A 27,221-nucleotide genomic window follows, 5' to 3' on the forward strand; every position below is an offset into this window, starting at 1 on the left:
AAAAAAAAAAACTTATATTATGATGATTTACAAGTAGGGTTAAGGTGGAATAAACGATACAATCAACTTAATGTATCTTTGCAGAGGGGTTGGAGGAGGAAGGTTCACGAAATTATTAAACAATTGTTATTAAAAAAGCACACATTATTGTAAAACAAATATTCTTTTCTTTACTCATAATCTAATGCGTTCACGAGGATTTTTCCCAAATTTCTCGTGCTGGTTAGGCCCCTTTAAAGGGGTGCCAATTTTTTTTGGCTGAGACACAATTGAGCAAAAAACACGATTGAGCCGAATTGTCGGCGTATCAAAGGAAATCAGAATACAAAAGAAAACCTACACGATTGAGCATAAAAAACTCTGCAACGTTGCCATTTTGCATTTTAAACTATATTATAGAAAAATAATTATAATAATTCAAAATATAACATATCAAAAAAATAACATGATTTTATAGTCATTAAAATAGTTATGAAAATAATAAAATCAAAATATCATACGAATTAAAAAAAATTTGCATGGTTTATAAGTCAAAAATACTATACAGTATGGGTGATTGAACACTGATATTATTTCTATAATAATTTTGGAATTGTACCTTAATTTATTATCTTATATTTCCCTCCAATTTTAAATGTTCAAAACGTCATATTGCTCCGGAACTAATTTATTAATCGATAACATAGTCGATAAAGTTGAGCTGAGCTCACGGCTCGCGTCTGCCGTCTGGTATCATAATAATTGATGTAATAATACGTGAAAATAATAAATTACAAAATTTCGTCCACGTGAATGTGGCAACATCGCATAGGTTGCTAAAAATCGTGTTGCTAAAAAGGTATATATTATGCTCAATCGTGCTTTATCGATTTTTTTTTGCAAAATGTCTAAATGCGGCACTCTATCAGCTATATAAAGTATATAACCTTCACTCTAAGTAACTATACTCTTTTTCACAAGAGAACGGGACCGGCGCGGCAGCCGACCAAAACTGGTTCGCCGCCACGCATCCCCCGCACCAACTATCCGTTTAATAGTTTATATTAAACTTATGCCTGATATGAATTATCTAAATTCGTGGCTTGTACCATTTGGTTTTTATCTACACATGTTTAGTACTTCAGTAGCCGTATATAAAGTAAATATAATATTTCCTATACCATCGTGCGCCCAATCGTTGGATTCATCTCACGATATTGTATATTATTACTTACCGACGTCGATAAAGTCATAAAGAATACACGAGCATCATTCATCGTTCATCATGGAGAGCGAAGTTCTCGAAGAAATGCCCGAAGCAATAATGGAATATTTCTGTGAACAAGTATTGAAACGCGATTGGCCGAACTGTATTCACGTGAGTATATAATATTAAAATCTACATTCAAATCTATCTGAAAATACAGTACAATCTGTAAATATATTTTTATAATATTAAGCATAAATTGTGATTATAAGGTTAATATAGAATAAGTAAAATATTATAATATACATTTTATAAAGGCTTATTGATTTCGAGTGAAGCCATCCATTGATGAAACTTCATGAAAGATACAACTTTTAGAGTTACAATCAAAATTCATTAAGTTGATTTATCTGCTGGTGCAGTTTGCAGGATTTCCGTGTTGTGTTTGGACCCTTTATATTAAAATAATATAGGTTTCCTAAATTCTAGTTAACTGCGTATATAAATAGGGACAAGTATATCTGTGTTAAATTACGAGTTATAATAGTTACGGACACATATTTATATAATCAGGGTTGGGCAGTATCTTAGATACATTTGTATCTTGTATCTTGTATCTCGATACAATTATGTGAAGTATCGAGTATCTTGTATCGCGATACATTTTTAGTCAATGTATCGAGTATTTCATGAATTAATTTAATCGAAAAATACTCGATACATTAATGCGATACTTTGAAAAATTAATTGTTTACGATTATTTTTACTCATCAGAAACCACTTTTGAAAAGTTAGTGGTGTAATGGTTGTATATAAAATATAATATTATGTTACACACGTACTTTGAATTGGACTTAACGTCTGTAAGACTGTACCTTATTTTTCTACCATGTAATAGTACCTACACCTTTCGCGATAAGGTAGGCAATGAACACGATAAAATTAGTAGATTAGATTTTTACACAAACACTGCCGGCTACACACCTGGTGTTCTGCTTTTTTTAATGATAAGGCTAAATTGTTAAATATTCTAAACAATTATCCAATTATAAAAAAACTTTTTATTAGATTTAATACCAGCTTATGCTCCTCAGCACCCGTAGAACGAATGTTTTCCATGGCAGGATTCATTAATAATCCTACCAGAAATAAATTATCCGATATAACCTTTGAAAAACTTGTATTTTTAAAAGGAAACAAAGATAAATTAACTATATAAATGAATGATGTTATGTTACTATTACTATTGAAATTTTTTTAATGTATACTATTGAAAGTGTCAATGTTTTTTATTTTATTTTTCATTCTAATTACTTAATGAAGTGGCCATACCCACAATAATAAACATAATTTTTAAAAATCCAGTGACTAATTTTATTAAAATGTATTGAGTATCGAGTATCGAGTATCTTGTATCGCGATAGTCCAAAGCCAAGTATCGAGTATCTAGTATTTCGATACTCCAAATCCAGGTATCTAGTATCTACTATCTCGATACTGATTTTTGGGGCGTCGCCCGAGTGCGTCCCGAAATGACCCTTTTTTAATGTTCCTAGTGCGTCCAGAATAAGGTATCATCCGAGTGCGTCCCGAGAAAAAAGGTCATATTTTTCACATAGCCCGAATGCGTCCCAGTTCATTTAGAGTTACCCAGGGTGCACCACGAGGAGGTGAACTGGCTTACACCCCAAAAATATTTGGTTATTTGGTTATTTATTTATTATATTATATTATTATTATAAAATTAAAAGTTTATTATTATATAAATGTATTAAATTATTTAGGCTTACATACAATTTTAAAATGCTGGGTTAATATTTAAACTATTTTTTTGGTTGACTTTTTAATGCCATGATTTTCACATAATCATATCTAGAGATATCTAGAGTTTTGTATTTTTGTATATTTTCTTCAATGAATTTAATATTTTTTTCGTTGACTGATCTATTTTTTTTAGGTATTTGATTAGAAGTTTGTATTACAATTTTTGTGTCTATTTGAATTTTTTTTAATATTTCTAAGAAGGAATAAATGTCCGGATGTGGGGTGTAAAAGCATGAATTAAATTTAGAATGAAAGCTTTCACACGCATTTGTTGTTCGTTCACTGCTACTGCTCATTTCTGCCCATGTGTGAGGAGGGAAATCTGACTGTGGATCAATATAGTTTTCTACGAGATAATCCATAAACTGATTTAGTTTTTCATCATCAGGCTTGATAGACATATAATCTTCAGTAAAACTTCTTTCAATATCGTGTTCATTCAGCATGGATAATCCAAATTTATTCTTTAAAAATTGTCCTATTTCTGATGAAATAATGTTAGCAATAACATCGCGGACGCACACGGGATATACCAATATAATTTGTGATAATATCGCGGACGCACACGGGATATACCAATATAATTTGTGATATTATCGCGGACGCAGTTGGGCTATTAAAAAGGTACGATATGATAAACGGGACGCACTCGGGAGTTGCCCGATTTTTGAGTATCTTACCCATCCCTGTATATAATGTATATATATAATATTATATACGAATTACGAGATAATAAAAAGTATGAAAAATTAAAGTATAATTATCATGAACTTACGATATATATGTATTCTATATTAAATTATTTAGTTTGGGTTGGTAAAAAGTACATACACAGGTATGTTATAAGTAGGTAATTATACATATTGTAGACGTACTGATGACCAGCACGGCAGCACACATTATGTAAATGTGGATTTTTTAAGCAGGTAAATTGTGATGACTTAAAGGATTCATTTAATTTGACGTTGCGAGTTCATCATTCAGTAGTTACCTACTACAGTTTTTATCCATAGTTGGGCCTATAATATATAATTATTACCAAATTTATATGATTACGGTGCAACGTTTTTATTGATTAGAAAATGTGTCACACTGTCACGTGCGCGCGGCACACGTCGTGTACACAGGCCGCTTCAAATAAACTTCAGTGATTATCAAAAAAATAATAATATTATTCTGATTATTTTAAAAATAAAAACAGGAAGTACCTATTTTTTTGTACTTAGTATTATTTAAATGTCATAGTATAATTTTTTTTTTTTTGTTTTATTGAGATTTCAATTTAACAGTATTATTACATCTCGACACCTAACAATACGGAAATAATACAACTTAATAAAACTGTGTTTTTCCCGTATGAGCTAATCGGCTTTTCAATTGCAGCAGATACAATGAAAATATATAATATATTATTCGTATTAGGTATTATACAAAAAAAAAAAATTCAATTTGTATGGGTCCCTGGACATATTGGCATACTGGGAAACGAAATAGCTGATCAACAAGCACACAACGCTCAACATCAACCACAACAATAAATTCCATCACATTCGCTGACGCGAAGATCAAAATTAACGCTCACATAAATAATAAATGCCACTTCCACTGGTGAAAACTCAATCAAATTAAAAACAACATCAACCTATGGAAAAACACCAAACTCAATAGAAAATATGAAACCATAATAGAACTTCGAATAGAACACACACACCTAACGCACAGCTACTTGATGAGTAATGACGAATGTCCATTATGCGACACATGCAGCGTCCTTCTAACGGTCAAACACAATATCATCAACGAATGTTACAACCAGTACCGCAATCAATTCCACATCTCCGATCAAATCTGCCAAGCTGCACTTGGACCAAACCCACAGGACACAAACAACTCAATTTTATTCTTAAAAAAATCAAAATTATGTAATTTAATTTAAAAAAAAAATAATGTTATGTAATGTAAATAACACCTAACTTAACACAAAACCATTGTACTAATGACCTAGATGTTGATGTATTTAGTGATCAATAAAAAAAAAAAAGAAAGAAATAAAATAGTAACAGATTAGCGTTATCTATTATCTCCAAGTGGAGTGTAATTATAATGAGCAATAAGTGGTATTGGCGGAGATTATTAAAAGGACGCCACACCCGCATGTGTTGTACAAGCCCGGATTAAGGGGCGGCAAGGGGGGCACGGTCCTGGGGCCGATTGATTTTTGAGGCCCATCTTTGTCCCCAAAATATATTTTTTTAACGCGTCCGATAGTTTTAAAAAAAAAAAATTATTTAACTCTTGTAAATTAGGTATTTAAGTTAAAAGTATTTATGTATATTATATTAAACTTAAGAAAAAATAAAGTCGATTTTATTATTGGTACAACTGCATGTTTAAAAATGTTGAAAATGTTATAAAAAAAATTGCTTGTTAAAAATAAAGAAACAAGCGCCTTTTTTTATTTTAACGAAACTACATATCATTGATCCATAATTGTTAAAAAAACACCCCGCGTACAATGACATAAGATACACTCTGTATATTTTTTGTATAGTAAAAAATTATACAATAATATAAAGTAGTTAATATGTAATGATACAATTATTTTGAAGTTAAAGTTGAATTAAGTGTATGGTGTCTTGGGGCCCAATTGATCCTTAATCCGGGCTTGGTGTTGAATCCGTCTTACAAACACATAACATACCAAATTTACGCTCAGAAATTCACGTTTTATTTCGTTAACTTAAAAATTAGAGTGAATCGACCTATTATGAAACTTAGTGGTAAGAACATTATCTGTGTTTTTTTGGAAGTTTTTTTACGATAATTCAATTTTTAAGTGAGTTATGCGTGTATAATAAATGTAAATTAAAAATGCTCATAACTCACTTAAAAACTGAATTATCGTAAAAAAACTTCCAACAAAACACAGATAATGTTCTTACCATCAAGTTTTATAATAAGTCGATTCACTCTAATTTTTAAGCTAACGACATAAAACGTGAATTTCTGAGTGTAAATTTGGCAAGTTATGCGTTTGTAAGACGGAGACAACACATGTGGCGTCCTCTTAATGAGATATAATGCCTTTAGCAATCAGTGAACTTAGTACAGAAGAGAAGAGGTAGATGAGGGGACTGATTAGTGTGTTAAAGTTAGATATGAAACTTGAAATAATTTCGCCGATATGATCTGGTTGTGAATTTTGATTCCTGATGACTTCTGCGTATGATTTGTTTGTAGTTTGAAGAAGATTAGAAATCTGGCCTTTGACTGAAGAGACTCTCGGATAGGATTTTTTGAAAGTGGCCTTGAATACCAGGCAACCCTTGAAATTGGCGGTGTGGTCCTTGGAGCACAAGGCGCATTTGACGAGACTACTGCGGTCTTGCCAGTGTGGTGCTAAACCTACGTGTGGGGTGGTCTTTTTAATTATTTATTCGCTCAAATTTTTAATAATATTTTTGATTAAACATTAAAATAATGTAAAAACAAATTTCATTATTGATGTTACATGTCTCTGTAACTCTGATCAAAAGTAAAAATATTTTAAGGAATTACAAAAAAAGAAAAAAGTTCTATGTATATCATATCATTTAGTTGGAAGAATGAAAAGTTTCTATACACAGAAATTTTTTATTCTTATACACTTTTTTACCAGTTTTTTGGGTTTTATAATATGTGTGGATGTCTAATACTTAATATTAACAATGTATCTGACAATAATTGTATTTATTTATTCATTAAAATTTTGGTTATATTCATGAGATAACCCGAAAAAAAGATATTGGGTATTAAAGCTATAAATCGCTCTGCTGTACAATTTGATATTGTGACATAGAACCTTTCCATTCTCAGCCCGCGACGTGTGGTTTCTCGATAGAAACTTTTGTGTTGAGTAGCGAAGTGATGCTAAGAATGTCGTTGTAATTGTCTTGAGGTTGAACCTCTACAAATAATAAAGAAAGGGGCTATTTGATCTTTGTTTTTGGCATTGTAAATGTATTTGACATTGTGACCTATTGAACTAATGCGGCCAAAGCGTTAATTATATCGTGGAGTGAGGCAGGTTTCTAATGACACATCTGTTGGTGCGTAGGTGATGGGGGGTGTATGAGTGGAAACTGGAATCAGTTTGGTGTAAATAGTCACTATTATAGTCTAGGCGACTCAGACGTTGAATCTTAAGGTATGACGAAGACGCAATGCAAGTAAAACTATTCGGGCTGGTGATGTTTTGAAGGCGGAGAAGTCCACTATGTTTTTAACGAAGATAGATGGAATCGGTGTATCCCTGATGTGATCAGTGTGAGGCTGGTTCACTGAAGGAACATCCATCGAGTTGTATGAGGACGTGGTTGCAGCTGCTTGGTCGGTGGAGACACTCAATTGTATAATATACATAACAATAAAAAGATAATTCAATATTAAGAACTAGTTCGGTAATAATTACTAATTTGTATTTTTAAATTTTCAGGCATATTATTTCATCAAAAATGCATTTCAATGGATGCGCAAAAATTCAACATTGAGTTACAAATTATACTATATTTCTAATGACGTTGAGAATGGAACGTTTATTGGAATTTTACTACGACCCGTAAGTACGACTAGTAAATAAATTCGTTGAATGTTAATAAGAAAAATTTCAATGTGATGACCATTTTATTTTTATGCAGCAAAACTTAAAACGTACTTATTGGTTACAAATATTTGTTTTATAAGCTGTATCATAGGCGTGTCTACAGGTCATGCCTGTCATGCACAGAAATGACCTGCGAAATTTGATCCAACTTATAGGTACATTATAAATTGCGGTGCATAGTATAAACATTTTTTGTCTAAGTTTCTGATTTTGTATTAAGTTTTTTGATTTTCAACACGTAAAAATAAACATTTATAAAAAGTATTAATAGTATTAAAACTATATATTAAAATTACTAAATTCAATTTCATATAACCTACCTAGTTATTTATTTATCTAATAAAAGGAATATTGTTTTTTATTCCTAATAAAAAAAGTAAAACTGATTTAATTATTATCAGATGATAAAGCTTCTTTAAAAATTTGGGGGTCATATTCCCAAACCTTAGTCTAATTTGTTGGGTGTGGGGGGGGGGCAGTAACCCCTCCCCCGGATATGTCACTGTTGTGCATGACCTGCGGATGAAGTCTGCACACGCCTATGAGCCGTATAAATTGTTATGATTTTATAATGTGATCTACACTGAAGGTTCGGATGTTTTAGATTACTACACGTTCAAACGTCTGATTGTTGATGTTATTTTTAAGAATCTTTTTTAAATTCTAGGATTTTTTTCATTCATGACGCTGGAAGATACATTATACGAATTGCACAGTAATATTAATTTCAGGAAGAAAAATATCCAGACATCATAGTTGCATACACTTGCCCGGGAAACGAAGAACAATTCCGAAGGATGCTGTTTAGCACTGAGTACATCAACTGGCAGAAGAAACCGCTGTTTCGAGCAATACCGTTCAGGATGAAGGCCATCGTGGAAACGATGATTGAGGAAAAGGGACTGAAGAGTAAACTAAACTTAAATGCCGCGCTTAAGTGGATGCCAGCCGATGTAGCCGCCAGATTAGATTATGTGTAAGATATGCTATTAAACTACATACATATATGTATAATTACTGTACTACACATGTGTACGCAGTGGCGTAGCCAGGATTATGAAACAACACAGTTTTTGTGCAGTTTTTACAGTTTTCGTATATAAATAAATTTAGGATTCAGGACTTGACTTTTTGCGCTAAAAATATCGAAATAAGCAGTCAAAATTGTCAAAATATGCTTAAATATATGCAGCTACATTTTTATATTATTTTTGAAAAATGCATAAAACATATTAAAATGTTGGTAATAAAAAACTAAAAAGTAAGTTGGTATATAAACATGATAAAAACAATTTATACACGGGTTTACTAATTTGAATAAAGGTAGGTACTCATATTGATTAATATGATGGACAGATTGAGACAATGAGACTATTGTACGTCTTGCACATTTTTAAACTATTGTGAAATAAAACATCTTATAATTTTTAAAAATAAGTAATATAATGAATAACGTGATATGCGAACACCGTAATAAACCAACACGTATCTACTGATTTTCATTTCTTCGTACAATCTAGAACCTAGATGTCAATTTATTATAGTTTTAACACAGTTTTGTCACAAACAGACTTATAAAATCGTACGTACCTACCATATGCGAAAATATGGCCAACTGTAGCCAAGCTCCACCAACAATTTTAACAGCCCTCCCAAACATTTACTAAATTTTTTTAAGATTATTCAATTTTAAAATAGTATGGTTTTAGGCTTCTGCCTCCCCAAATCTCAAAATTAGAGCCTATTGTACCTAACCAAACTTGATATTTTTTAAGATATTTTTCAATGTTATCCAAATATGATTTTTCCCGACAATTGTAAGTACATCTAAATTTAAAAATGCAAAATATGTACAAATATGATAAAAATTGCTCAAATGTGGAATTTTCCTAAAATTTGATAAAATGTGCAAAAATATACAAAGTTAAACTTTGTATTTAATTTCGCCATTGCCATTTCCAAGACAAATTTATAACTTATCTAAAATAAAGTACGACTACTATACAATAAAACATGCAAGCAGTCCCGAACCCTATAAACAATATATTTATTAGGGGGGAAAATGTCAATGGGGGGGGGGGATTAAACACCCAACCCCCCTGACTACGCCACTGTGTGTACGTAATATAATCAAAATATTTAAATTATAATATGATCTTTGACTTCAGAACTTATAATAGTATAATTTGGATCATGATTTTAATCTTTTGCACACGTTTTAATTTATTTTTCTATTTTAATCTATTTTAAACGTATACGTGATAAATGTTTTATATAATAGAATTATTAAGATAATAATACTGTATTATAATGGTTTGCCTAAATATGTGCACGTTAAAATTCAACTGTATCAATGCGATTAATAAAATGGTTATTTATATTGTGAAAGGACGAAAGGTATTTAATCAATAATGTTAATTTTTATGATAAAAAATTTACAACAGCTACACTATAACTAATTAATGAAGCAATTAATATTACAAAAACAGATATTAATTTACCGTGAAATTTACACTACATGAGATCGATCTGGCCATTATATTAAATTGCACTCCTTAATCTCAAAAAAATTGATTTCAAATTGAAAAAAGTTGTCTGATCGATCTCATGACTTCACGCTAAATTCAAATCTGTATTTATAAATTATAATATTTATCAATACAATAATCTTACTTACTGACTCGAAATTGGCTATTTTTATACTTTTAAGTATATGTTGTACACTCGAAAGACAGTGACAACAAACGTCTGAACCCAGTCCAAAACTTTCATGTGCAGTTATTAATTTCACTGGTACCTAATTCAACCTGTGAACTACACGTATAACTATTTTGACACATATAAAATTAATATTTGTTGTATATATATCTAGCGTGTTAAAACAGCAATCATATTTTTTATACCTTTAATCAACGTGAGTACACCTATTTAAATGAAGTGTGAAACATTAGCGAATGGGTAGAAACAATTAAATATTAAACTATTGTTATTAAATATGTCTAAAGTTCAATTAACAAATAACATTTATAAGAGTTCCTAACTACAATATTATAAACATATTATGAGCTTAGATTAAATAATCTGTGATATAAATAGTTCGTTGTTCTAATTTAATAGTAATAAATCCTTTTTCTATAAATTATACAATCTATATGAATATTAACCAGCTTGACTTGATGTGCTTAAAATCACTTAAATATGATTTGATTCTTTATTTTCGTAGTTGGATAGATATGAAAAAACCTATGAAATACGGACAGTCAATTTATACGAAGGTTCAATAATTATTGAATTTATATTTTAAACTTATAGATTATAATCTATGCATTATACCTATTTTAACAATTATCGAAACTTCATTGGTCGATGAATAATCTGAGATGGGTATGACTCTGGTATACGACTGCCGACTATACAATAACATTATATTTTAGATTTTAAGCGGAGAGATGAATGTATTGATTTTACAATGATAAGTGTTTTTTATTTTATTTTTTGTGTCTGTTATCACCTTTTAGGACAGAAAAAGTGCTTAGATTTTCTTCAATAGAATCTTTTCTGATAGGAAAGTGAATCTAGTTGGTACTTTGGGGGGAGGGTCAAAAGGTTTCCAGTAGTTTTCAAAACGCCGTGAAAAACAAAATAAAATTAAGGAAAAACGGGAATTTTTACGCAAAATCGATTTTTGACTACATCGATTTTGGTTTTTGGTGTAACTCTAAAACAAATGACCGTATATACATTAAATGTTGACTGAATGTTTATATTAGCATTTTATATACACCATAACATTTTAAAAATATTTTGACTTATTTTGAGCTGTTTACGGACATTTTCAGTTTCCATTTTTTTTAGTTTTTTTTCTTCTATAAATATCAATAAAATTTTATTTGTTGGGTAAAAAATCTTGAAAATTTAATAGAAAGCTCCTAATATATTGTTTCAAAGACAGATAAAAAATATTAAAAATCCATAGTTACAATTTCTTTTATAAGCATTTGAAGTTCAAATATTGACATAATACGTAAAATTCACGAAAATGTGTAAATTATTTTGAGTTAGAAATTCATAAAAATGTTTCTATAAGTGTCAATAAAATGTTATTTTTAGGTAACAATGCGTAAAAATGTAATACAAGGCTCCTGATATAATGTTTACAAAATCACTTGAAAAATATTAAAAATACATAGGCACAATTTTTTTTTATAAGCATAAGTTTAAATTTTGACGAAATTTTGTTGTTATAAATGTATAAAATGTTCAAATTTTATATCCTAGGATTGAAAATTTAAAACAAGGTTCCCTATAAATAGGTTATATATAAATTATTTTATTCACAATAATATCATCAAATATACTTAGTAATATCATAGACTGACTAACCGTCTTCGTTTAGAATCGTTTTTCTTATTTAACACCATCCATTACTATGACCCACTTGTAACCTACTGTACAGCAGAGTGACATCAACTTACCCACTTTTTTTTGTTGTTTTTTATTCGATAAATTTCAATAACATTTTATTCGTTTTGGTCAAAAACGGTCAAAAAGCTTGAAAAATTAAAACAAGGGTTCTCATAAATAATTCACAATTATAACATGAATTTTAATTTCTCTGTTCAAATTCGGTTATCTATAAATTATTTTTGTTTCTAGGATTCCAGAAGATGTTTTTATTGACCGATTGAGCGTGGATCATATAGACTTTATTTATTCGGTATGGGATAATAGCGACATTTACCCCAAGTCCGACCTTTGGGATACAGTAAGGCTCAACATTGGTTTAGGTGTATTCAACCGGCATAATGGCGAGCTATTGGCGTGGGCCGTGTGTGGCAGTTACGGAGGTCTTAGTACTTTGATGGTTCATCCAGATTACAGAGGACGCGGATTTGGTAAGCTGATTGTGTTGGCAGTGACAAAGGCAATGGGTGAGAATGGTGTCTCTCCGCATGCACTTATCAGTGAAAAGAACAAAGTGTCATTGGGCTTGTTTGAGAACGTTGGCTACACCCAACCAAATATACCGGTGATTATAATACAAATTTAGGTGGATTTAACAATATGTTTGTTAATATATTATAGCGTTCATACAATGTTTATTAATACATTTAGAAGTACACTATTTGACATATTTTGTTAATTTAAATAATAATTTAATAAAATGTATCATTGATTCTACAATATTATGTTTGTCAATACTTTAGATAAGATTATGAATTAATCGATCGAGGATATATTTGAATCAACCATAGTTTTGTTAATTTAAACACTTTCATTTGTTTAGAAAACAAAATATTTTGTTAACTCTGCAAAATACCTTTATTACGTCTTATATAACAGCTATATTTGTTAATTTAACCAATGAATTATTAAAATGTATTATTCATTCTACAATATATTATTTTATTAATACCAAATGTTAAAATGACGGGTAATTATTCATATATTAGATAATATTGTAATGATCGTTTTGTTAAATCTAAAAAAATATTTGTATTATTCATAAGTACAGTGAAACCTCCCCTAACGAAACCTCCAAACAGCGGACTTTTTTTGGGTATAAACTACAAACCGAACTCTCTGAATAGCGGACAAAATTCAGTGACTGAGAGTGTCCGCTTTATAGAGGCTTCACTGTATAAGGAAATATAATGCCTTTTAATACATAAGACAATTAGAAAATTCCATATAAAAATCTACACCCTTGCAGTAGACCTTTCAAATGTGTAATGGATTTAACAAACAACGTGTACCGCCTATACTAACCATTTTAAAAATAAAAATTAGGTAACTAAAAAATGAATAATTATAAGTTTAATTGTACCAGGTTATACAATATTTAATACAGTTATAAATGTATAATAATATATAGTACATTTCCAAATTCCAGATAGCACGGGAAAAAAATGCTAAGTTTCATGAAATTCCATCCTAAAAGTATTAAGTATAGGTATATAGTCTATAAAGCATTTTAAAAAGTAGATTTTCGTCATAGTATATATTTGTTCGAAAGAAATAAAAACAGAATACATTTTAAAATATTTTTTTAAGGGTATTATCTAATATTATATAATCATTATAAACATATAATATAAATATAATATAATAGTCCTAACGCACGATATACAAATAATTAATATACAAACATAATAGTGTGTAGATATTAGTATATTGTAATTATTAGACAATACACGTAGTATTATAGCAGTAATTAATAAAATATTATGGGTACCTACTACCTAAATGCATAATATCTATTATAGAAATATAGATACATGCAAAAAAAATAATTTCACACATCATCTGTAAGGTCGATGGCAAATCCCAATAGGCCACCCGGAACTTCCCGGCAGGCCAAGCCGTCTCTGTCAACAACCATAGAGAACGTACAGAATATAATATAATATCCTGTGATCTGTTATTATTACTCCAAACGTCCGAACTAGTGAGTCCAAAGGCATTTAGTCTGTATTTAATTATAGCCACCTTGGTCTGTCTTTAGCACGATTATAGATATCTATATAGTAGGAAGATATTTTACAATCGTGGTCATTAATATAGGCCATAGGGTCCAGAATTTTAGATTATAAATAAGTTTAAATACAATGCCAAGTATATTTTATATAAAAAAATACGAATAATCGTCTTATATTCTCTTACAAATGATAATAATATACAATAATAATCAAAATTGTTTTAGCAAAAAGATACACTTAATCACTTGTACCCATTATAATTTGTAAGGTAAACGATTTTTTTAATGATTATTTTAGAGCATAGGCGAACAGGGGGGACCGGGTGGGCCGTGGCCCACCCTGCAGGCGTCACAAGTTTTTGATTTTTTAAATCTAAAAACATTAAAAAGTTAAAAGTAACATTGATACTCATTACTCAATGATAATAAATAAATAATAATTTGGACTCTTGACTATGTTCATCGAGCAAGAATTGACATAAAATATCAATGTCGATGAGATGCTTGAGACATTTAAAACTTCAACTCCAATCTAAAGAAGAATGAAGTTACGAACTGCTATATTTATATTATACAAATGTCATAATGCAATATTATTATTAAAGATTGCGAAATTGTATTTGTTTCAATTTTAAAACTGTGTACAGTTAATATACTTCTTTTTTAATTTTGAAATAAAAATGTATTTGTTTTCATTATATGTTAATGAATGATATGAAAGATACCTATGTTATGCCTTCCATAGTGGATGATAACGAGTAGGTAAATTAAAGTATGAAACATTTAAATTGTTTCTTCCTTCAATGTTCAATTAGTATCTTAATCATTTTTGATTTGGCCCACCCTGCCACAAATATCTGCGCATGCCTATGTTTTAGAAATAGAACTGACATTTTACTGCAGAATATTCCAAGTTATGCTAAAAAATTAAATATTAACTGATCTCTGGAATATTAATAAAAAAAATTCCTGTAAAGCTTAAAATAGTAACTGCTAACTACTAGGTATTAAAAATTAACTATCTTAATCAGTCTACTGAGTCTGAGTAGTGAGTACCTAGTTGCTTACATAAGCGTGCGCACGAGGCGAGACGGCAGAGTCCAGGCTCAACCGGAATTTTTTTAGAGGCATGGTAAAATTTGTGTATACATTTTATTATAATGATTAATATATTCGTGTATATCATGGAAATTCTATTTCCAAGCTATTTAAAAGCTACAAGCTTTAATGAAAAATATGTCACGGTGTTAGCTAATACTATATCAACTATCAGTAATCAGTTATAACTCATAACCCATAGGTAGGTAGCAATTATAAATTAAACATGTATTATTATAAAAAAACATTTAAGGCTTTACTGTGTTGTGTTTGAATTTAAACACTATTTTTATGATTATATTTTGTGAACATTTTTTAACTTGTTTTTTATGGATAATCAAAACTATTCTTGTTAGAATATATAAAAAAAATTAACATTGTACCTAATACCTATATTCAATTTAGTAATTATTACCAAAGACTACTGTTATCTACCTATTTGATATTGAACATAGGTAAAAAATAAAGGGTTATATCTATAGCTTTATTAAATTGTATTTACTGAATTTAAATACATGATTGAAATGGATGGTATTTATTTAACATGTTTGTTGTTAGACGGTAATATTGTTTTATTACTGTTATAGAAGTGTGAAAGACATACATGAATGTATAACACTGCAGGGCCACTCTTTGAAGGGGGCTTGCGGGGTCCATACTCAGGGCCTCACATTTGGAAGTCAAACTTTTTTAGGACTGTGAATTGCAGAAAAAGTAATTTCATATGATATAATGTAATATAATTTATGTTATTGCTCAATTTGAACTTAAAATGCTTATAAAAAAATCTTCACTATGTATTTTTAATTTTATATTGTAGTACTGTGTAGTCTTGTATTACATTTTTAATCTTTTTAACCAAACAAATAAAATTTTATTGACATTTATAAAAAAAATTTTAATTAAAAATGTCCGTAAACACCTCAAAACAAGTCAACATTTTACCAAAAATAGAAAATGATAAAATAAACATATGGTGCACATTTCAACTATCTACGGTTATTCATATTTTAATTGTAACAAAATAAGAAAATCACTTTAAGATGACTTAACATAACAAATTTACGCTCATCAGATCACGTTTAGCTCGTTAGTTTAAAAATAAGAGTGAATTAACCTATTATGAAACTTGATGATAAGAACATTATCTGTGTTTGTACGGAGTTTACAATAATTGAGCTTTTAAGTGAGTTACTGAGTTATGAGCATTTTTAATTTACACTATAGGTATTATGTATGCAAAACTTACTAAAAAATTGAACTACCGTAAAAAAACCCACATACAAACACAGATAATGTTATTAAGATCAAGTTTCATAAGAGGTCGATTCACTCTAATTTTTAAACCAACAAAGCTAAGCGTAAATTTGCTATATTACGCAGTACACTCTTGTAAGACAGAGACAACAAATACCAATGTTATGTCCTTTTAAATAGGTAGAGGTAGACAACAAGGATTTTGTTTTTAATTAGGTGGACATGATTAATTTTAATTTTAATCACTTATTAGTTATCAATAATTGGTAATACATAAATACCTAAATAAATAAATAAAAACAAATTAAATTTAATGAATTAACTGTTTTATTGATTGTTACCAAATCTTAATTTATTTCTAAATTTTTTTGGATTAATTCCATATGCCTTTAATCGGTCATCCGTCATTGATTCTAAAGCACTAGGTTCTTTATTAGGTTTGTATTTTTTTACCGAGAACTTTTGTTTTTTATACAACCCATTTTGAGTATGATCTATTTTTCGTTTTTCACCTTTTTTTACAGTTTTGTTTTTGTTTTGAGTAGAATTTATTTTACCCTTTTCAGTTTTTTTGACATTTTTAATAGTTTTATTTTTATTTGGTGTCTGGTCTATTTTACTATCTTCTGCTTTTTTAGCATTTTTAACAATTTTGTTTTCATTTTGAGTATTATTAATTTTACTATTTTCAGCTTTTTTAACATTTTTAATAATTATATTTTCTTTCTGAGTATTATCAATTTTACCATTTTCAGTTTTCTTAACATTTTTCAAAACTAAGTTATCATTCTGAATATGAACTTTTTTAGTATTTTCAACTTTCTTAACATTTTTAATCATTTTGTGTTCATTTTGAGTATTTTTCTTGAGTTTGGACTTGTCAGTTAACTGTTTGCTATTACTTCCTTTTCCATTCTGAAGGCCATCACTGTTTTTGGGTATAACTTCTTCAACTTTAAAAACATTTTTTATGGGTTTCTTTTTCTTTTTCTTCTTTTTTGTTGTAACTATTTCTTTATTATCTTCCTGGATTTCATCTACCTCATTAAGTCTAAAAAGTAAAAAAGTAAACAAAACATACATTTAAAAATTATTAGAAATAAAGATATTTTTTTTCATAAAATCTACTTTAAAATTTAACAATATTTAAAAGTGTATTTTTTATTAATTAGTAATTAGTAATTACTAATAATTATGAACTGATTATGGAACTACAAACAATTTTACGAAAAGTGATATAAAGATATTACATTAAGTTGAAAGTTGAAATTAAATATTACTATGACTTTTTTATAGTATTGTTAAATACATCAGTAAATTATTTAAAAAATGTCTAAAAACTCACTCTTCTTTAAAAAGGCTAGGTAACATTTTCTTTTTTAATTCAATATCTTTAGCTTTTCGTTTGTAAATCTTAGCTTCAAATTTTTGAACAGCTTCGGGTTGAATTTTAGTCAATTTTCCCAGAGGATACCACTTATTAAGCTCATTATCATCAGCTCTTAAAATCTAAAAACCACATACAATTATGAATATTAACTATGAATTACAATAACACTTTTATTATATCAGAACCTCATCAATTGTCAGGCCATAATCATTGGGAAGAACTTTATTGTAAGTATATCTGGTTGGAACACCACTAACAATATCTTCACAATCCAAACTGTAATATTCATCAATATATTTTTCAAATGATCCTTTCGCTGGATTGTATTTAGGAATCTTTTTAATATTGTTTATTTCTCCTTCATCTTCATCATCATCAATCATTGTTTTCTTTTTTTCTTTGCGTTTTGCAGCCCTAGTTTGCTTTTTGGCTCTCTTATCCATACTTGGATCATAGTCACAGTCCATCTAAAATAAAATTAAAGTATAACACATAGATTTTTTAATTTTTTTTAGTAGATAAATAAGTAAAAATGAAAATACATACAATAAACTCATTTTCTTCATCATCAAATACTGGTTTCTCATCATCCATTTTATCATAAAATTCTTCATCGAATAACTCATGCATTTTACGATCATATTCAGTTGGATTAAAATCCTCTTCTAATTCAGTTTCCTAAAATATTATAGTTAACATATTATCTGAATAATTTAATAAAATATTTTTAATATAACAAAACATACTTCAAATCCTACACGCTTGTTTCCAGTTATTTCTTGAAGTTTTCTAATTCTGTCAATAATTTCTTTTTTTTTAAGCTTTTTAAGTTGTTTGATTTCCAAGGACCGTTTTTCTAATTCTTTTTTTTTTCTTTCAGTTAGTTCTTCTCGCTTTTTCTTACGTTTGTCTTCCTTACGTCTTAAAGAACTTTCCATTGTTCGAGGATAAGTTTTGATCTGAAAATGAATCATTTTTTAGTTCTACAAAGTTACTTAACTTATTGCCATCTGCACATTTATATTTGACTAGTCTTACTTTCTAAACCAAGTAATAGACCAGTAGTCTTATAATTCTAAAATTTATTTTTTTTTATATACTAATTTATTATATAGTCAAATATTATCTCCTCGATCTATTGAATTTTTTTATAACCTAATACATAATATAGAAACTAATTTTAATTTATTAAAACAACTATACTAAATTAAGTAGCAACATTTTTTTATATTATCCTTAAATCAGTCACTGTTCATCATTGATAACACAAACATATGGTGAAACCAAAACTAACTAATCGTAATAATTGTTTATAATTATATATACAGTAGAAGCCGCTTATTAGAAATATGGACAATTGATACAATCGCGTTATTGAAAAAAGAAAGTCTAGGGCTGTCTTACTATAAGTAGAAACCAATCGCCTAGTCGAAACAATCGGTTAATTGACACATTTCCACTTGGTCTAAAAGCGGCTTCTACTGTATATAAATACATATACAGAAGACCATATCAAATATTATGTAGGTGTTGGGTCAAATGACGATTGTGGGTCATCAAAAGTATCACATGTGATATATTATGTTGTTATAATTTAACATTTTCTTACAAATTCTTTATCTGGTTCTTCAAATCTAAAATTATATTTATGTTCAAATTCTTCATGTTTCTCAAGCATTTCATCCTCTTCAGAAAATCTCATTTCATCTTCTATTAAACTTTCTTCTTTTGGGTTTTCTAGAAATCTAATAAATGTAAATATAAAATGAATAATACATTAACATTTAAAACACGTTGGCAATAAATTAATAATACCTTTTATTAAGGATGTAATCACATAAAAACTGTTCTCCTTCATCCAAATTAGGATTGTTCCAGTAATCATGCAAATGTTGAAGATCATTTTTTGTTTCCTCATCTTCAAGTTCATCTCGATTTCCTTTTAACCATTCCAAATAATCTTTTTCTTCTTTTTCCTAAATTGTACGAAATATTCAAATATACTATAGGTAGGTAAATAATTACAATTATTTTATTTATTATCAGTTTTCACCATATATATTTATTATTAATTAATTTTAGTGTTAGGTTTTATACAGATCAATTGAATATTTTTAAAATTTCTTTGAATTTACCTGTTCTTCTTTAGACTTTAGTCGTGGTTTTATTATGTCTTCATCGTCAGAATTATCATCAAGAGCAAAGTTAAAACTTTCTTTAATAGCTTGCTGTTCCTCTACATATGAAGGCGATGACATTCGAACTTTTTCTTTCTTAAGAACATCTAAATAATAGAATAAATATTTTAACTACCTACCTAAGTAGTAACTAGCAAACTAGGTAGATTCTTGTTATTTAAAATTTAACAAAAATTATCTTATATTTCAATAAAAATAACAATTTATTATACAATTTATTTAATATACTCTTAAAAGGCTTAAATCTTTCAAAACTATTTACCATTCATTTCTTCGGTGTCATCAAATTCTGGTCCCCGCTCTAACAAAATTTTCCTTTTATATTCTTCTAAATAAATAGGATTTGAACTTTTGTTATCGCCATCAGTTGATTTTTTGATACTTTGTTGTGTAGTGGACGAGTCAAAAAATTTAACAGATTCATCATAAATCTTGGGATCGTCTTTCTTGAGACAAGACAATGCTTTAAAAAAACTTTTCTCAACGTCATCAGTCAGTTCCTAGACAAACCAACAATTGTATATGTATTATGTATTATCAATTAATTTGATTTAAATATTATAATGAAAATAATATAAACCTTGGCTTCTTCGTCTTCATCTTCCTCATCTGAACTTGTATTGTTATTGTCCTGTGAATTCGATTCAAACGTGTTCATTTTGAAGTATTAATTATTAACGATTAATTTTCTATTTTGTGCTTTTTCGCTAGTCAACTGTTGCTGTAAACTTAAAGTACTGTTGTAGTACTGAAAAACGTATATTACTAAAATCTTAATCCTCAAATGTATGGATGCAGTGTAAACTTACTGTAAACACGAGATTCTTTATCATATCAGTTTCTTATCACACGCTGTTAACCTATAAAATGTTTGAAAAATGATACCATAGAACAATGATACACACGTTTAAATAACGTAAACATTATTCATTCGTAAAACTATCTATCCTTGTGATTACTGATAGTCATTTTATGTTGTTTTTAGTGTCAACAATACTCATCAGTCATCAAATGACAAAATATACTCAATACTTACAACTCAGTGTCTTGGCCCATAAGTCACAGTTTCACTCTTCATAGTTGTGATATTAATATTTTATTCTGTGGTCGAAGTCAATAATGATTGTGAGTATAATCACAGTAATGCAGTTAGTAAGAAAATTAATTTTTATATCGTTCTAGACATTGTTAATGGTTAATGTTAAAAGTATAGTGTACGTTTATTTCGTGTATTCTTCTCAATAGAAATTTATCAAAAGTAACGAAAATATATTGTGAGAAATAATTGTATTTACTCTATTATGAAATCATGAAGAACGACTGTACCAAACGAACTAAAGCGTCTAAAATTCCCGTAGAAGTATCCGAGTCGTTACAAAAGCTTTCCAAAGTTGTCGACAATGTGCGACAATCAATTGGCAATATTCCTGTTGTACCATCTACCAGTGCAAAATCTGAATCTACAGAATTGCCACCTGTGGCTACCCCCCAAATGGAAACTGAAGAAGAGATAGAAAAAAAAGAGAAAGAAACATTGTTGAGCTTTATTTCAGAGTGTGTTACCAGGCAAGAAGAAAAGAAAACATTGAGACAAAATAATCAAGAATGCGTATTCCCTGATGAATCCGATATATCTAAACGCGATTCTAGTTTGAAAAAAAATACAGCATTCATAAGAAAACTTAAAAATTTTCCTCCTCCTCAACTTGATCAGCTACTCAAAGACATGAATTCTTTGAATTTGACTAAATATCTATCAGAAGTTGTGTCAGCTCTTACCGAAATCAAACTGAAAATGACAGAAATTGATGCCATGATATTATTATGCACCCAATTAAATACAACTTACTCTGATTTTTCAAAAATTTTCTTTGAACAGTGGCAAAAAATTTTAAATATTAAAAAAGATGATAAAATAGCAAATATGAGCAAATTCAGGGTTGATCTTAGGCTATTTGCTGAACTTACATCTGCTGGTATTATACCTCAAAAAGAAGGTCTTGTCTTACTTGGCAATATATTAACTATCCTGATTAACTCTGATCTTCAGGAACATAACAATATAAATATCATACTTAGCTTTTGTAAATATTGTGGTGATGACTATGCTGGATTAGTTCCTAAAGAAATGCAAGATCTAGCAGATAGATTTGATGTTGAAATACCTAAAAGTAATATGATTTCCAGCGACAAACAGAAAAATGTAAGAGCATTGTTGAAGGATTATTATGTATCTTTAAACAATCACATTAAAAGAATGCATAATGATTTAGAGTACGCTGAAAAACAAAATGAAAAAATATTACAAACCAAAGGTGAGCTAAGGCCAGAACGTAAAGCTAAAAACGAACAAATGAATGTTACATATCAAAAACTGTATAGTTCGGCATTAACTTTTGCTGATATACTCAATGAACCAGTCATCGTATTAAAAGAAGAAAAAAAGAATAGTTCAACTGAGGATTTGACCGATTCAGAATTAGATATTGTAGGAACACCAACACTGTCAGAATTAACTAGTCTTTGGGAAGATGAGGAAACACAAAAGTTTTATGAAGAATTTCCAAATCTTAGTAATTATATTCCTGATAAAAACAAGAAGATTGAAGAACCTGAAGAGCCTGAAGCTGAATGCAATACAAAGAAAAGTTTATCAGATATTAAAGATGCCGTGGACGTTGAAGTATCCAATATTGGTACCAAAGTTATATTTGAATCATTTATTGAACAATTACCAAAATGTGTTAATCGAGAAATGATTGATAATTTGGCTATTGAATTTCTAATATATCTCAATACTAAGAATAATCGCAAAAAATTAGTTAAAGTTTTATTCAGTGTTCCTAGAACCAGAGTAGATCTGTTGCCATTCTATACACGTTTAATAGCTATTTTAAATCCATTGATGCCAGAAGTTGCTCTTGAACTTTGTTCTTTGTTAAAAAGTGATTTTAGGTATAACGTAAAGAAAAAAGATCAGATTAATATTGAAACTAAACTTAAAGTTGTTCGTTATATTGGAGAAATGGTTAAGTTTAACCTTATGATTAAATCCGAAGCGTTGCATTGCTTTAAAATGTTGCTTAATGATTTCAGTCATCATCATATAGAAATGGGTTGTGCTTTATTAGAAACAGCTGGACGTTTTTTGTACCGTTCTCCAGAAAGTCATCACCGTACCAAAATTTACTTAGAACAAATGATGAGAGTCAAATCTATTTCAGCTCTGAGGCCCGTATATGTCACAATGATTGAAAATGCTTATTATTTTGTTAATCCTACTGATTCTCCAGCTATAATGAAAAAGCAGAGACCTATATTACATGAGTTTATTAGACATTTACTTTATAATGAGCTAAAAGATGCACCTGAAAAAGAAAATATTATTCTAGGTCTCCTTAAACAAATGGACTGGGAAAATTTTGCAGAGAAAACTTATTTAATAAAATGTTTGACTGAAGCTTGGAATGTTACTTATCCAATGATTTCAGATTTGGCATGTTTAGTTGCCGCTTTTGTTGATTATGATGATTCAATTGGAACTCGTGTCGTAGATGGAGTTATGGAAGATATCCGTGTGGGTCTAGAAACAAACTTAGTGAAATTTAATCAAAGGAGAATAGCAATGATCAAGTATTTTGGAGAGCTATACAATTATAGACTAATAGAAAGCAATGATGTGTTCAAAGTGTTATATAGTCTTGTATCATTTGGTGTAGTGTATGATCCAGATTTTTATTCCACATTTGATCCTCCTGAAAATTTATTTAGACTGAGACTTATATGTGTTTTACTAGACACTTGTGGAGAGTTTTTCAATCGAGGACCGGGTAAACTTAAATTAGATTGCTTTATTTTATATTTTCAATACTATTTTTGGTTAAAAAAATCAAGTACTACTTGGGATACTCAAAATCCTTTTCCTGTAACAGTGGATTACTTAGTTACAGACATATTAAAAAAACTTCGACCTAATTTGAAAATGAAAAACTGTTTTCTTGAAGCACAAAAGGTAGTTATTCTACTTCAAGAAAGGCTTATTCAACAGTACAATCTCAAACAAAAAGAAGAATCTCAACTATCAACTATTGACGAAGAGGCCGATGATAGGCAACATTTAGAAGAGGATGACTCTGATGTAGATTATACAGAAGATGAAGAAAGTGATGGTACTGTTTGTAGTGATAAGACTCCAGTTGAGCCTGTCCGTCGTAAAATTGAAGACCCTGAAGACTTTGAGTTTTTAGAATCTTTTGATAAAATGGTCAGCGATAATATACAAGAAAGGACGAAAGAAGCAACACGTCCACAAACAGAAATATCAATACCGTTTCATTTAAAGAAATACAGTAAAAAGACGTATGAGCAGTTACAGAATACTAATGAAGATAACTCTGTAAATTTTATATTGATGTTGAAAAAAGGAAACAAACAAACGTTCAAGAGCTTGCAGGTGCCAGTGGATTCTGAATTGGCATCAAATCTGAAAAGCCAAGAAATGGCTGAACAGGCAGAGCTAAGAAGAGTAAAGCAACTGACTCTGGATATCAACAATAGACAGGAAGAGGAAGATTATAAAGATTTGGCTCAGGTAATGCAGAAACCAATTACTACTGCTTTTAAAGATAAAAAGCCACTACCAACTAAAGGAACGCCAGACGCAGAGACAATATTTGGGAAGAAAAAAAGGTTATCTTTGAAATATTTCATCTAGTCTATACATAATATATTGTCAGTAGTATGAAACACAAATACTCATGTTATAGATTCTACAATGTAGACAATTGTTTAATTTATTACTTACTATTTTTGTTATTAACCCACCACCAGCCATATACAGCCATACTACTATACAGTTTATCTTAGCAGTCTCTAATCTTAAAATGCGATATTTTGCTGTATTAAGATATCTTATATGTAGTTGAGTTTAGTATCTGATACAATTACAGGAAAAGGGTAAATAGTAAATTAATACTTCTAATAATTTGAAATTTTATTTTATTATATTATAATCATGTTGGTATGTTGTCGGCTAAGAATGAGCTTAGGTTAGATATACACTTGTCATATGATACTGAAATTCCATTCTTAAAACAAATAAGATGTGTGACAATGCTAAAAAAATTGCAATTGAATGATCTTTAGGAAATTGTCTAATTTTTTGTTTATTTACCTGTAATAATAATTATTAAGTTTGCTACTATCAATTTTTAATAATAGATTATTATTATTCACTTTTATTTGAAAGTTTTGTTCTGTATATAAAAAAAATTGAGTACATTCATTGGGGATGGTCGCATTGTGGTGGGGTGATAACAAACAAGTACCCTTAACTATATTGTACATGACAATTTAATTTTATAAAATTACAATTTAAAACAGCAACATGCACATTTGTATTTGTGGATATATTGACAGTTATTGGATATTATCAAGTAATTATTAGGCCCTATTTTTGATATCATATGAATATATGCCCCATTAAAAAGTATAAAGTACATTACCTAACATGTATTTATAAATAGTACTAAATAAATTCTTTTCATATGCATTCATGAATAGAGGAAATAGTTACGTTCATTATTAAATGTTGTGTACTAATTTTTTATTCTTTGTTTTTTTTATCTTAAAGTGACAAATGGGTTTAAGTGGATGAACAAATAGCTCCACGTTTGGTCTGAACACAACAAGAAAAACCCAGATTATTTGTGATATTAATTTAAGGTATATTTTGAATAATAATAATAAAATATATTTTTCAAAAGTAATTTTTTTCAGCAGTTCCATAAAGAAGTACAAGTTAACAAAATTAATTATTATAATAATATGTATATTTATTTAATTATTTTTTGTTGCATTAAAAATAATTATTATTTTTACTATAAAATGTATTAATTATATTATAATACATTGAATGTAATTTATTGAACTGCGGTTCTAATAAACTTTATTTTTTTATTTTTGATTTACGGAATATAATTATAATTCTTGTATACTTTTAACTGTATTGTTACTGTTGCTAGAAGGATAAAAATTATTTATACAACTTTTGTCCCAGACAATAATTGACTGATAAATTCTTTTCTTTTTTAATTAATACTAATTTCATATTTAAGAGGACACTACCCATACATTTGTTGTCTCCATCTTACACATGCACGACATAGCAAATTGTCATTAAATAGTTTCAATAGTGTGCTGTTAGTTTTGATACTAGAGTGAATTGATCTATTAAAAAACTTTAAGGTAAGAACATTATCTGTGCTTAAGCGTTGCCGAAATTTTCATTTTCAAGCAAGATATGAGAGTATGTGAAATATCAAAAATTAAAAATGCTCATATCTCGCTTGAAAATTAAATATCAAAGAAAACCAACGCTTAAGCACAGATAATGTTATTATCTAAATCTAAAAAATATATGATAGGTTTAATCACTCTAATATTAAAACTGACAGCACACTATTGAAACTAGTGAACAAAAATTTGCTATGCCGTACATATGTAAGACGGAGACAACAAATGCATGTGTCCTCTTAAACTGCATAATAAAATATACGTAAGGTATAATATATTTTATTTTATGCAAAAATAATGAGATATAAATATTCTTAACTTCACTTTAAAGTTTAAATTACATACTGTCTGTTTAATGTTACAATTTTTAAATTATTATATATTTTTTTAAATATTTAAAAGCTAAATTATTAAGTTTTTGATGAAAATAATGTATAAGTACCTTAATACTTATACTGTTGTTAATCAAATTCTAATTAGGTTGTAAATTTGTAAATATACATAATTGTCTGTTGATATATTAATGTTATTATATTTTAATTTACGAACAAGTAACTATATTGAAAATATTATATTGTCGAAGTATGTGTGTATACTTTATTTTAATAATATGTCTGTTGTCATTTGACTGTAAACAGCCGATAGACACATAGTGGTTCAACAAAATATATTATAATAATTTTTTAGCAGTAAGATTATGTGTAACAAGCCAAATTTAAAATTGCCAAATATTTTACAAGAATAATAAATGAGAAATTATTTTTAATTTTTTATACATCATAATAAATGTAAATTGTATACACTCGTTTTAGTAATTGACTTAAGAATACAAATACATCATTTTAAAATTAACA

The 27,221-nt window shown here is 28.7% G+C and overlaps 3 protein-coding genes across 5 annotated transcripts; 2 read left to right on the forward strand and 1 right to left on the reverse strand.

The window, feature by feature from the left end:
* Positions 1-994: 994 nt before the first annotated feature.
* On the forward strand, positions 995-12,836 carry LOC132951497 (uncharacterized). Its single transcript, XM_061023328.1, has 4 exons — positions 995-1,357; positions 7,485-7,607; positions 8,384-8,628; positions 12,309-12,836. The coding sequence occupies exons 1-4, from the start codon at positions 1,265-1,267 to the stop codon at positions 12,700-12,702; spliced, it is 855 nt and encodes a 284-aa protein (XP_060879311.1). The 5' UTR covers positions 995-1,264; the 3' UTR covers positions 12,703-12,836.
* Positions 12,837-16,794: 3,958 nt separating this feature from the next.
* Positions 16,795-20,886, reverse strand: LOC132951496 (protein KRI1 homolog). The gene is made up of 10 exons (XM_061023327.1): positions 20,654-20,886; positions 20,336-20,573; positions 20,011-20,159; positions 19,691-19,851; positions 19,485-19,620; positions 18,622-18,834; positions 18,422-18,553; positions 18,061-18,342; positions 17,831-17,994; positions 16,795-17,536 (listed from the first exon to the last, which is right to left on the reverse strand). Exons 1-10 carry the CDS (start codon positions 20,729-20,731, stop codon positions 16,813-16,815), a joined length of 2,277 nt encoding a protein of 758 aa, XP_060879310.1. The 5' UTR covers positions 20,732-20,886; the 3' UTR covers positions 16,795-16,812.
* Positions 20,887-21,004: 118 nt separating this feature from the next.
* LOC132951495 (regulator of nonsense transcripts 2) lies at positions 21,005-27,171 on the forward strand. Of its 3 annotated transcripts, none has more exons than XR_009665329.1 (3): positions 21,005-24,762; positions 25,706-25,797; positions 25,852-27,171. XR_009665329.1 is itself a non-coding variant. In XM_061023326.1 (2 exons), exons 1-2 carry the CDS (start codon positions 21,383-21,385, stop codon positions 25,719-25,721), a joined length of 3,396 nt encoding a protein of 1,131 aa, XP_060879309.1. In that variant the 5' UTR covers positions 21,005-21,382; the 3' UTR covers positions 25,722-27,171. The 3 variants fall into 3 exon arrangements, 1 of the variants encoding a protein (XP_060879309.1); XR_009665330.1 differs by having other exon boundaries at positions 25,855-27,171; XM_061023326.1 differs by having other exon boundaries at positions 25,706-27,171.
* Positions 27,172-27,221: the final 50 nt, after the last annotated feature.

This window comes from Metopolophium dirhodum, chromosome 8, assembly GCF_019925205.1.
Source record: "Metopolophium dirhodum isolate CAU chromosome 8, ASM1992520v1, whole genome shotgun sequence".
Classification (NCBI taxonomy): Eukaryota; Metazoa; Arthropoda; class Insecta; order Hemiptera; family Aphididae; genus Metopolophium; species Metopolophium dirhodum.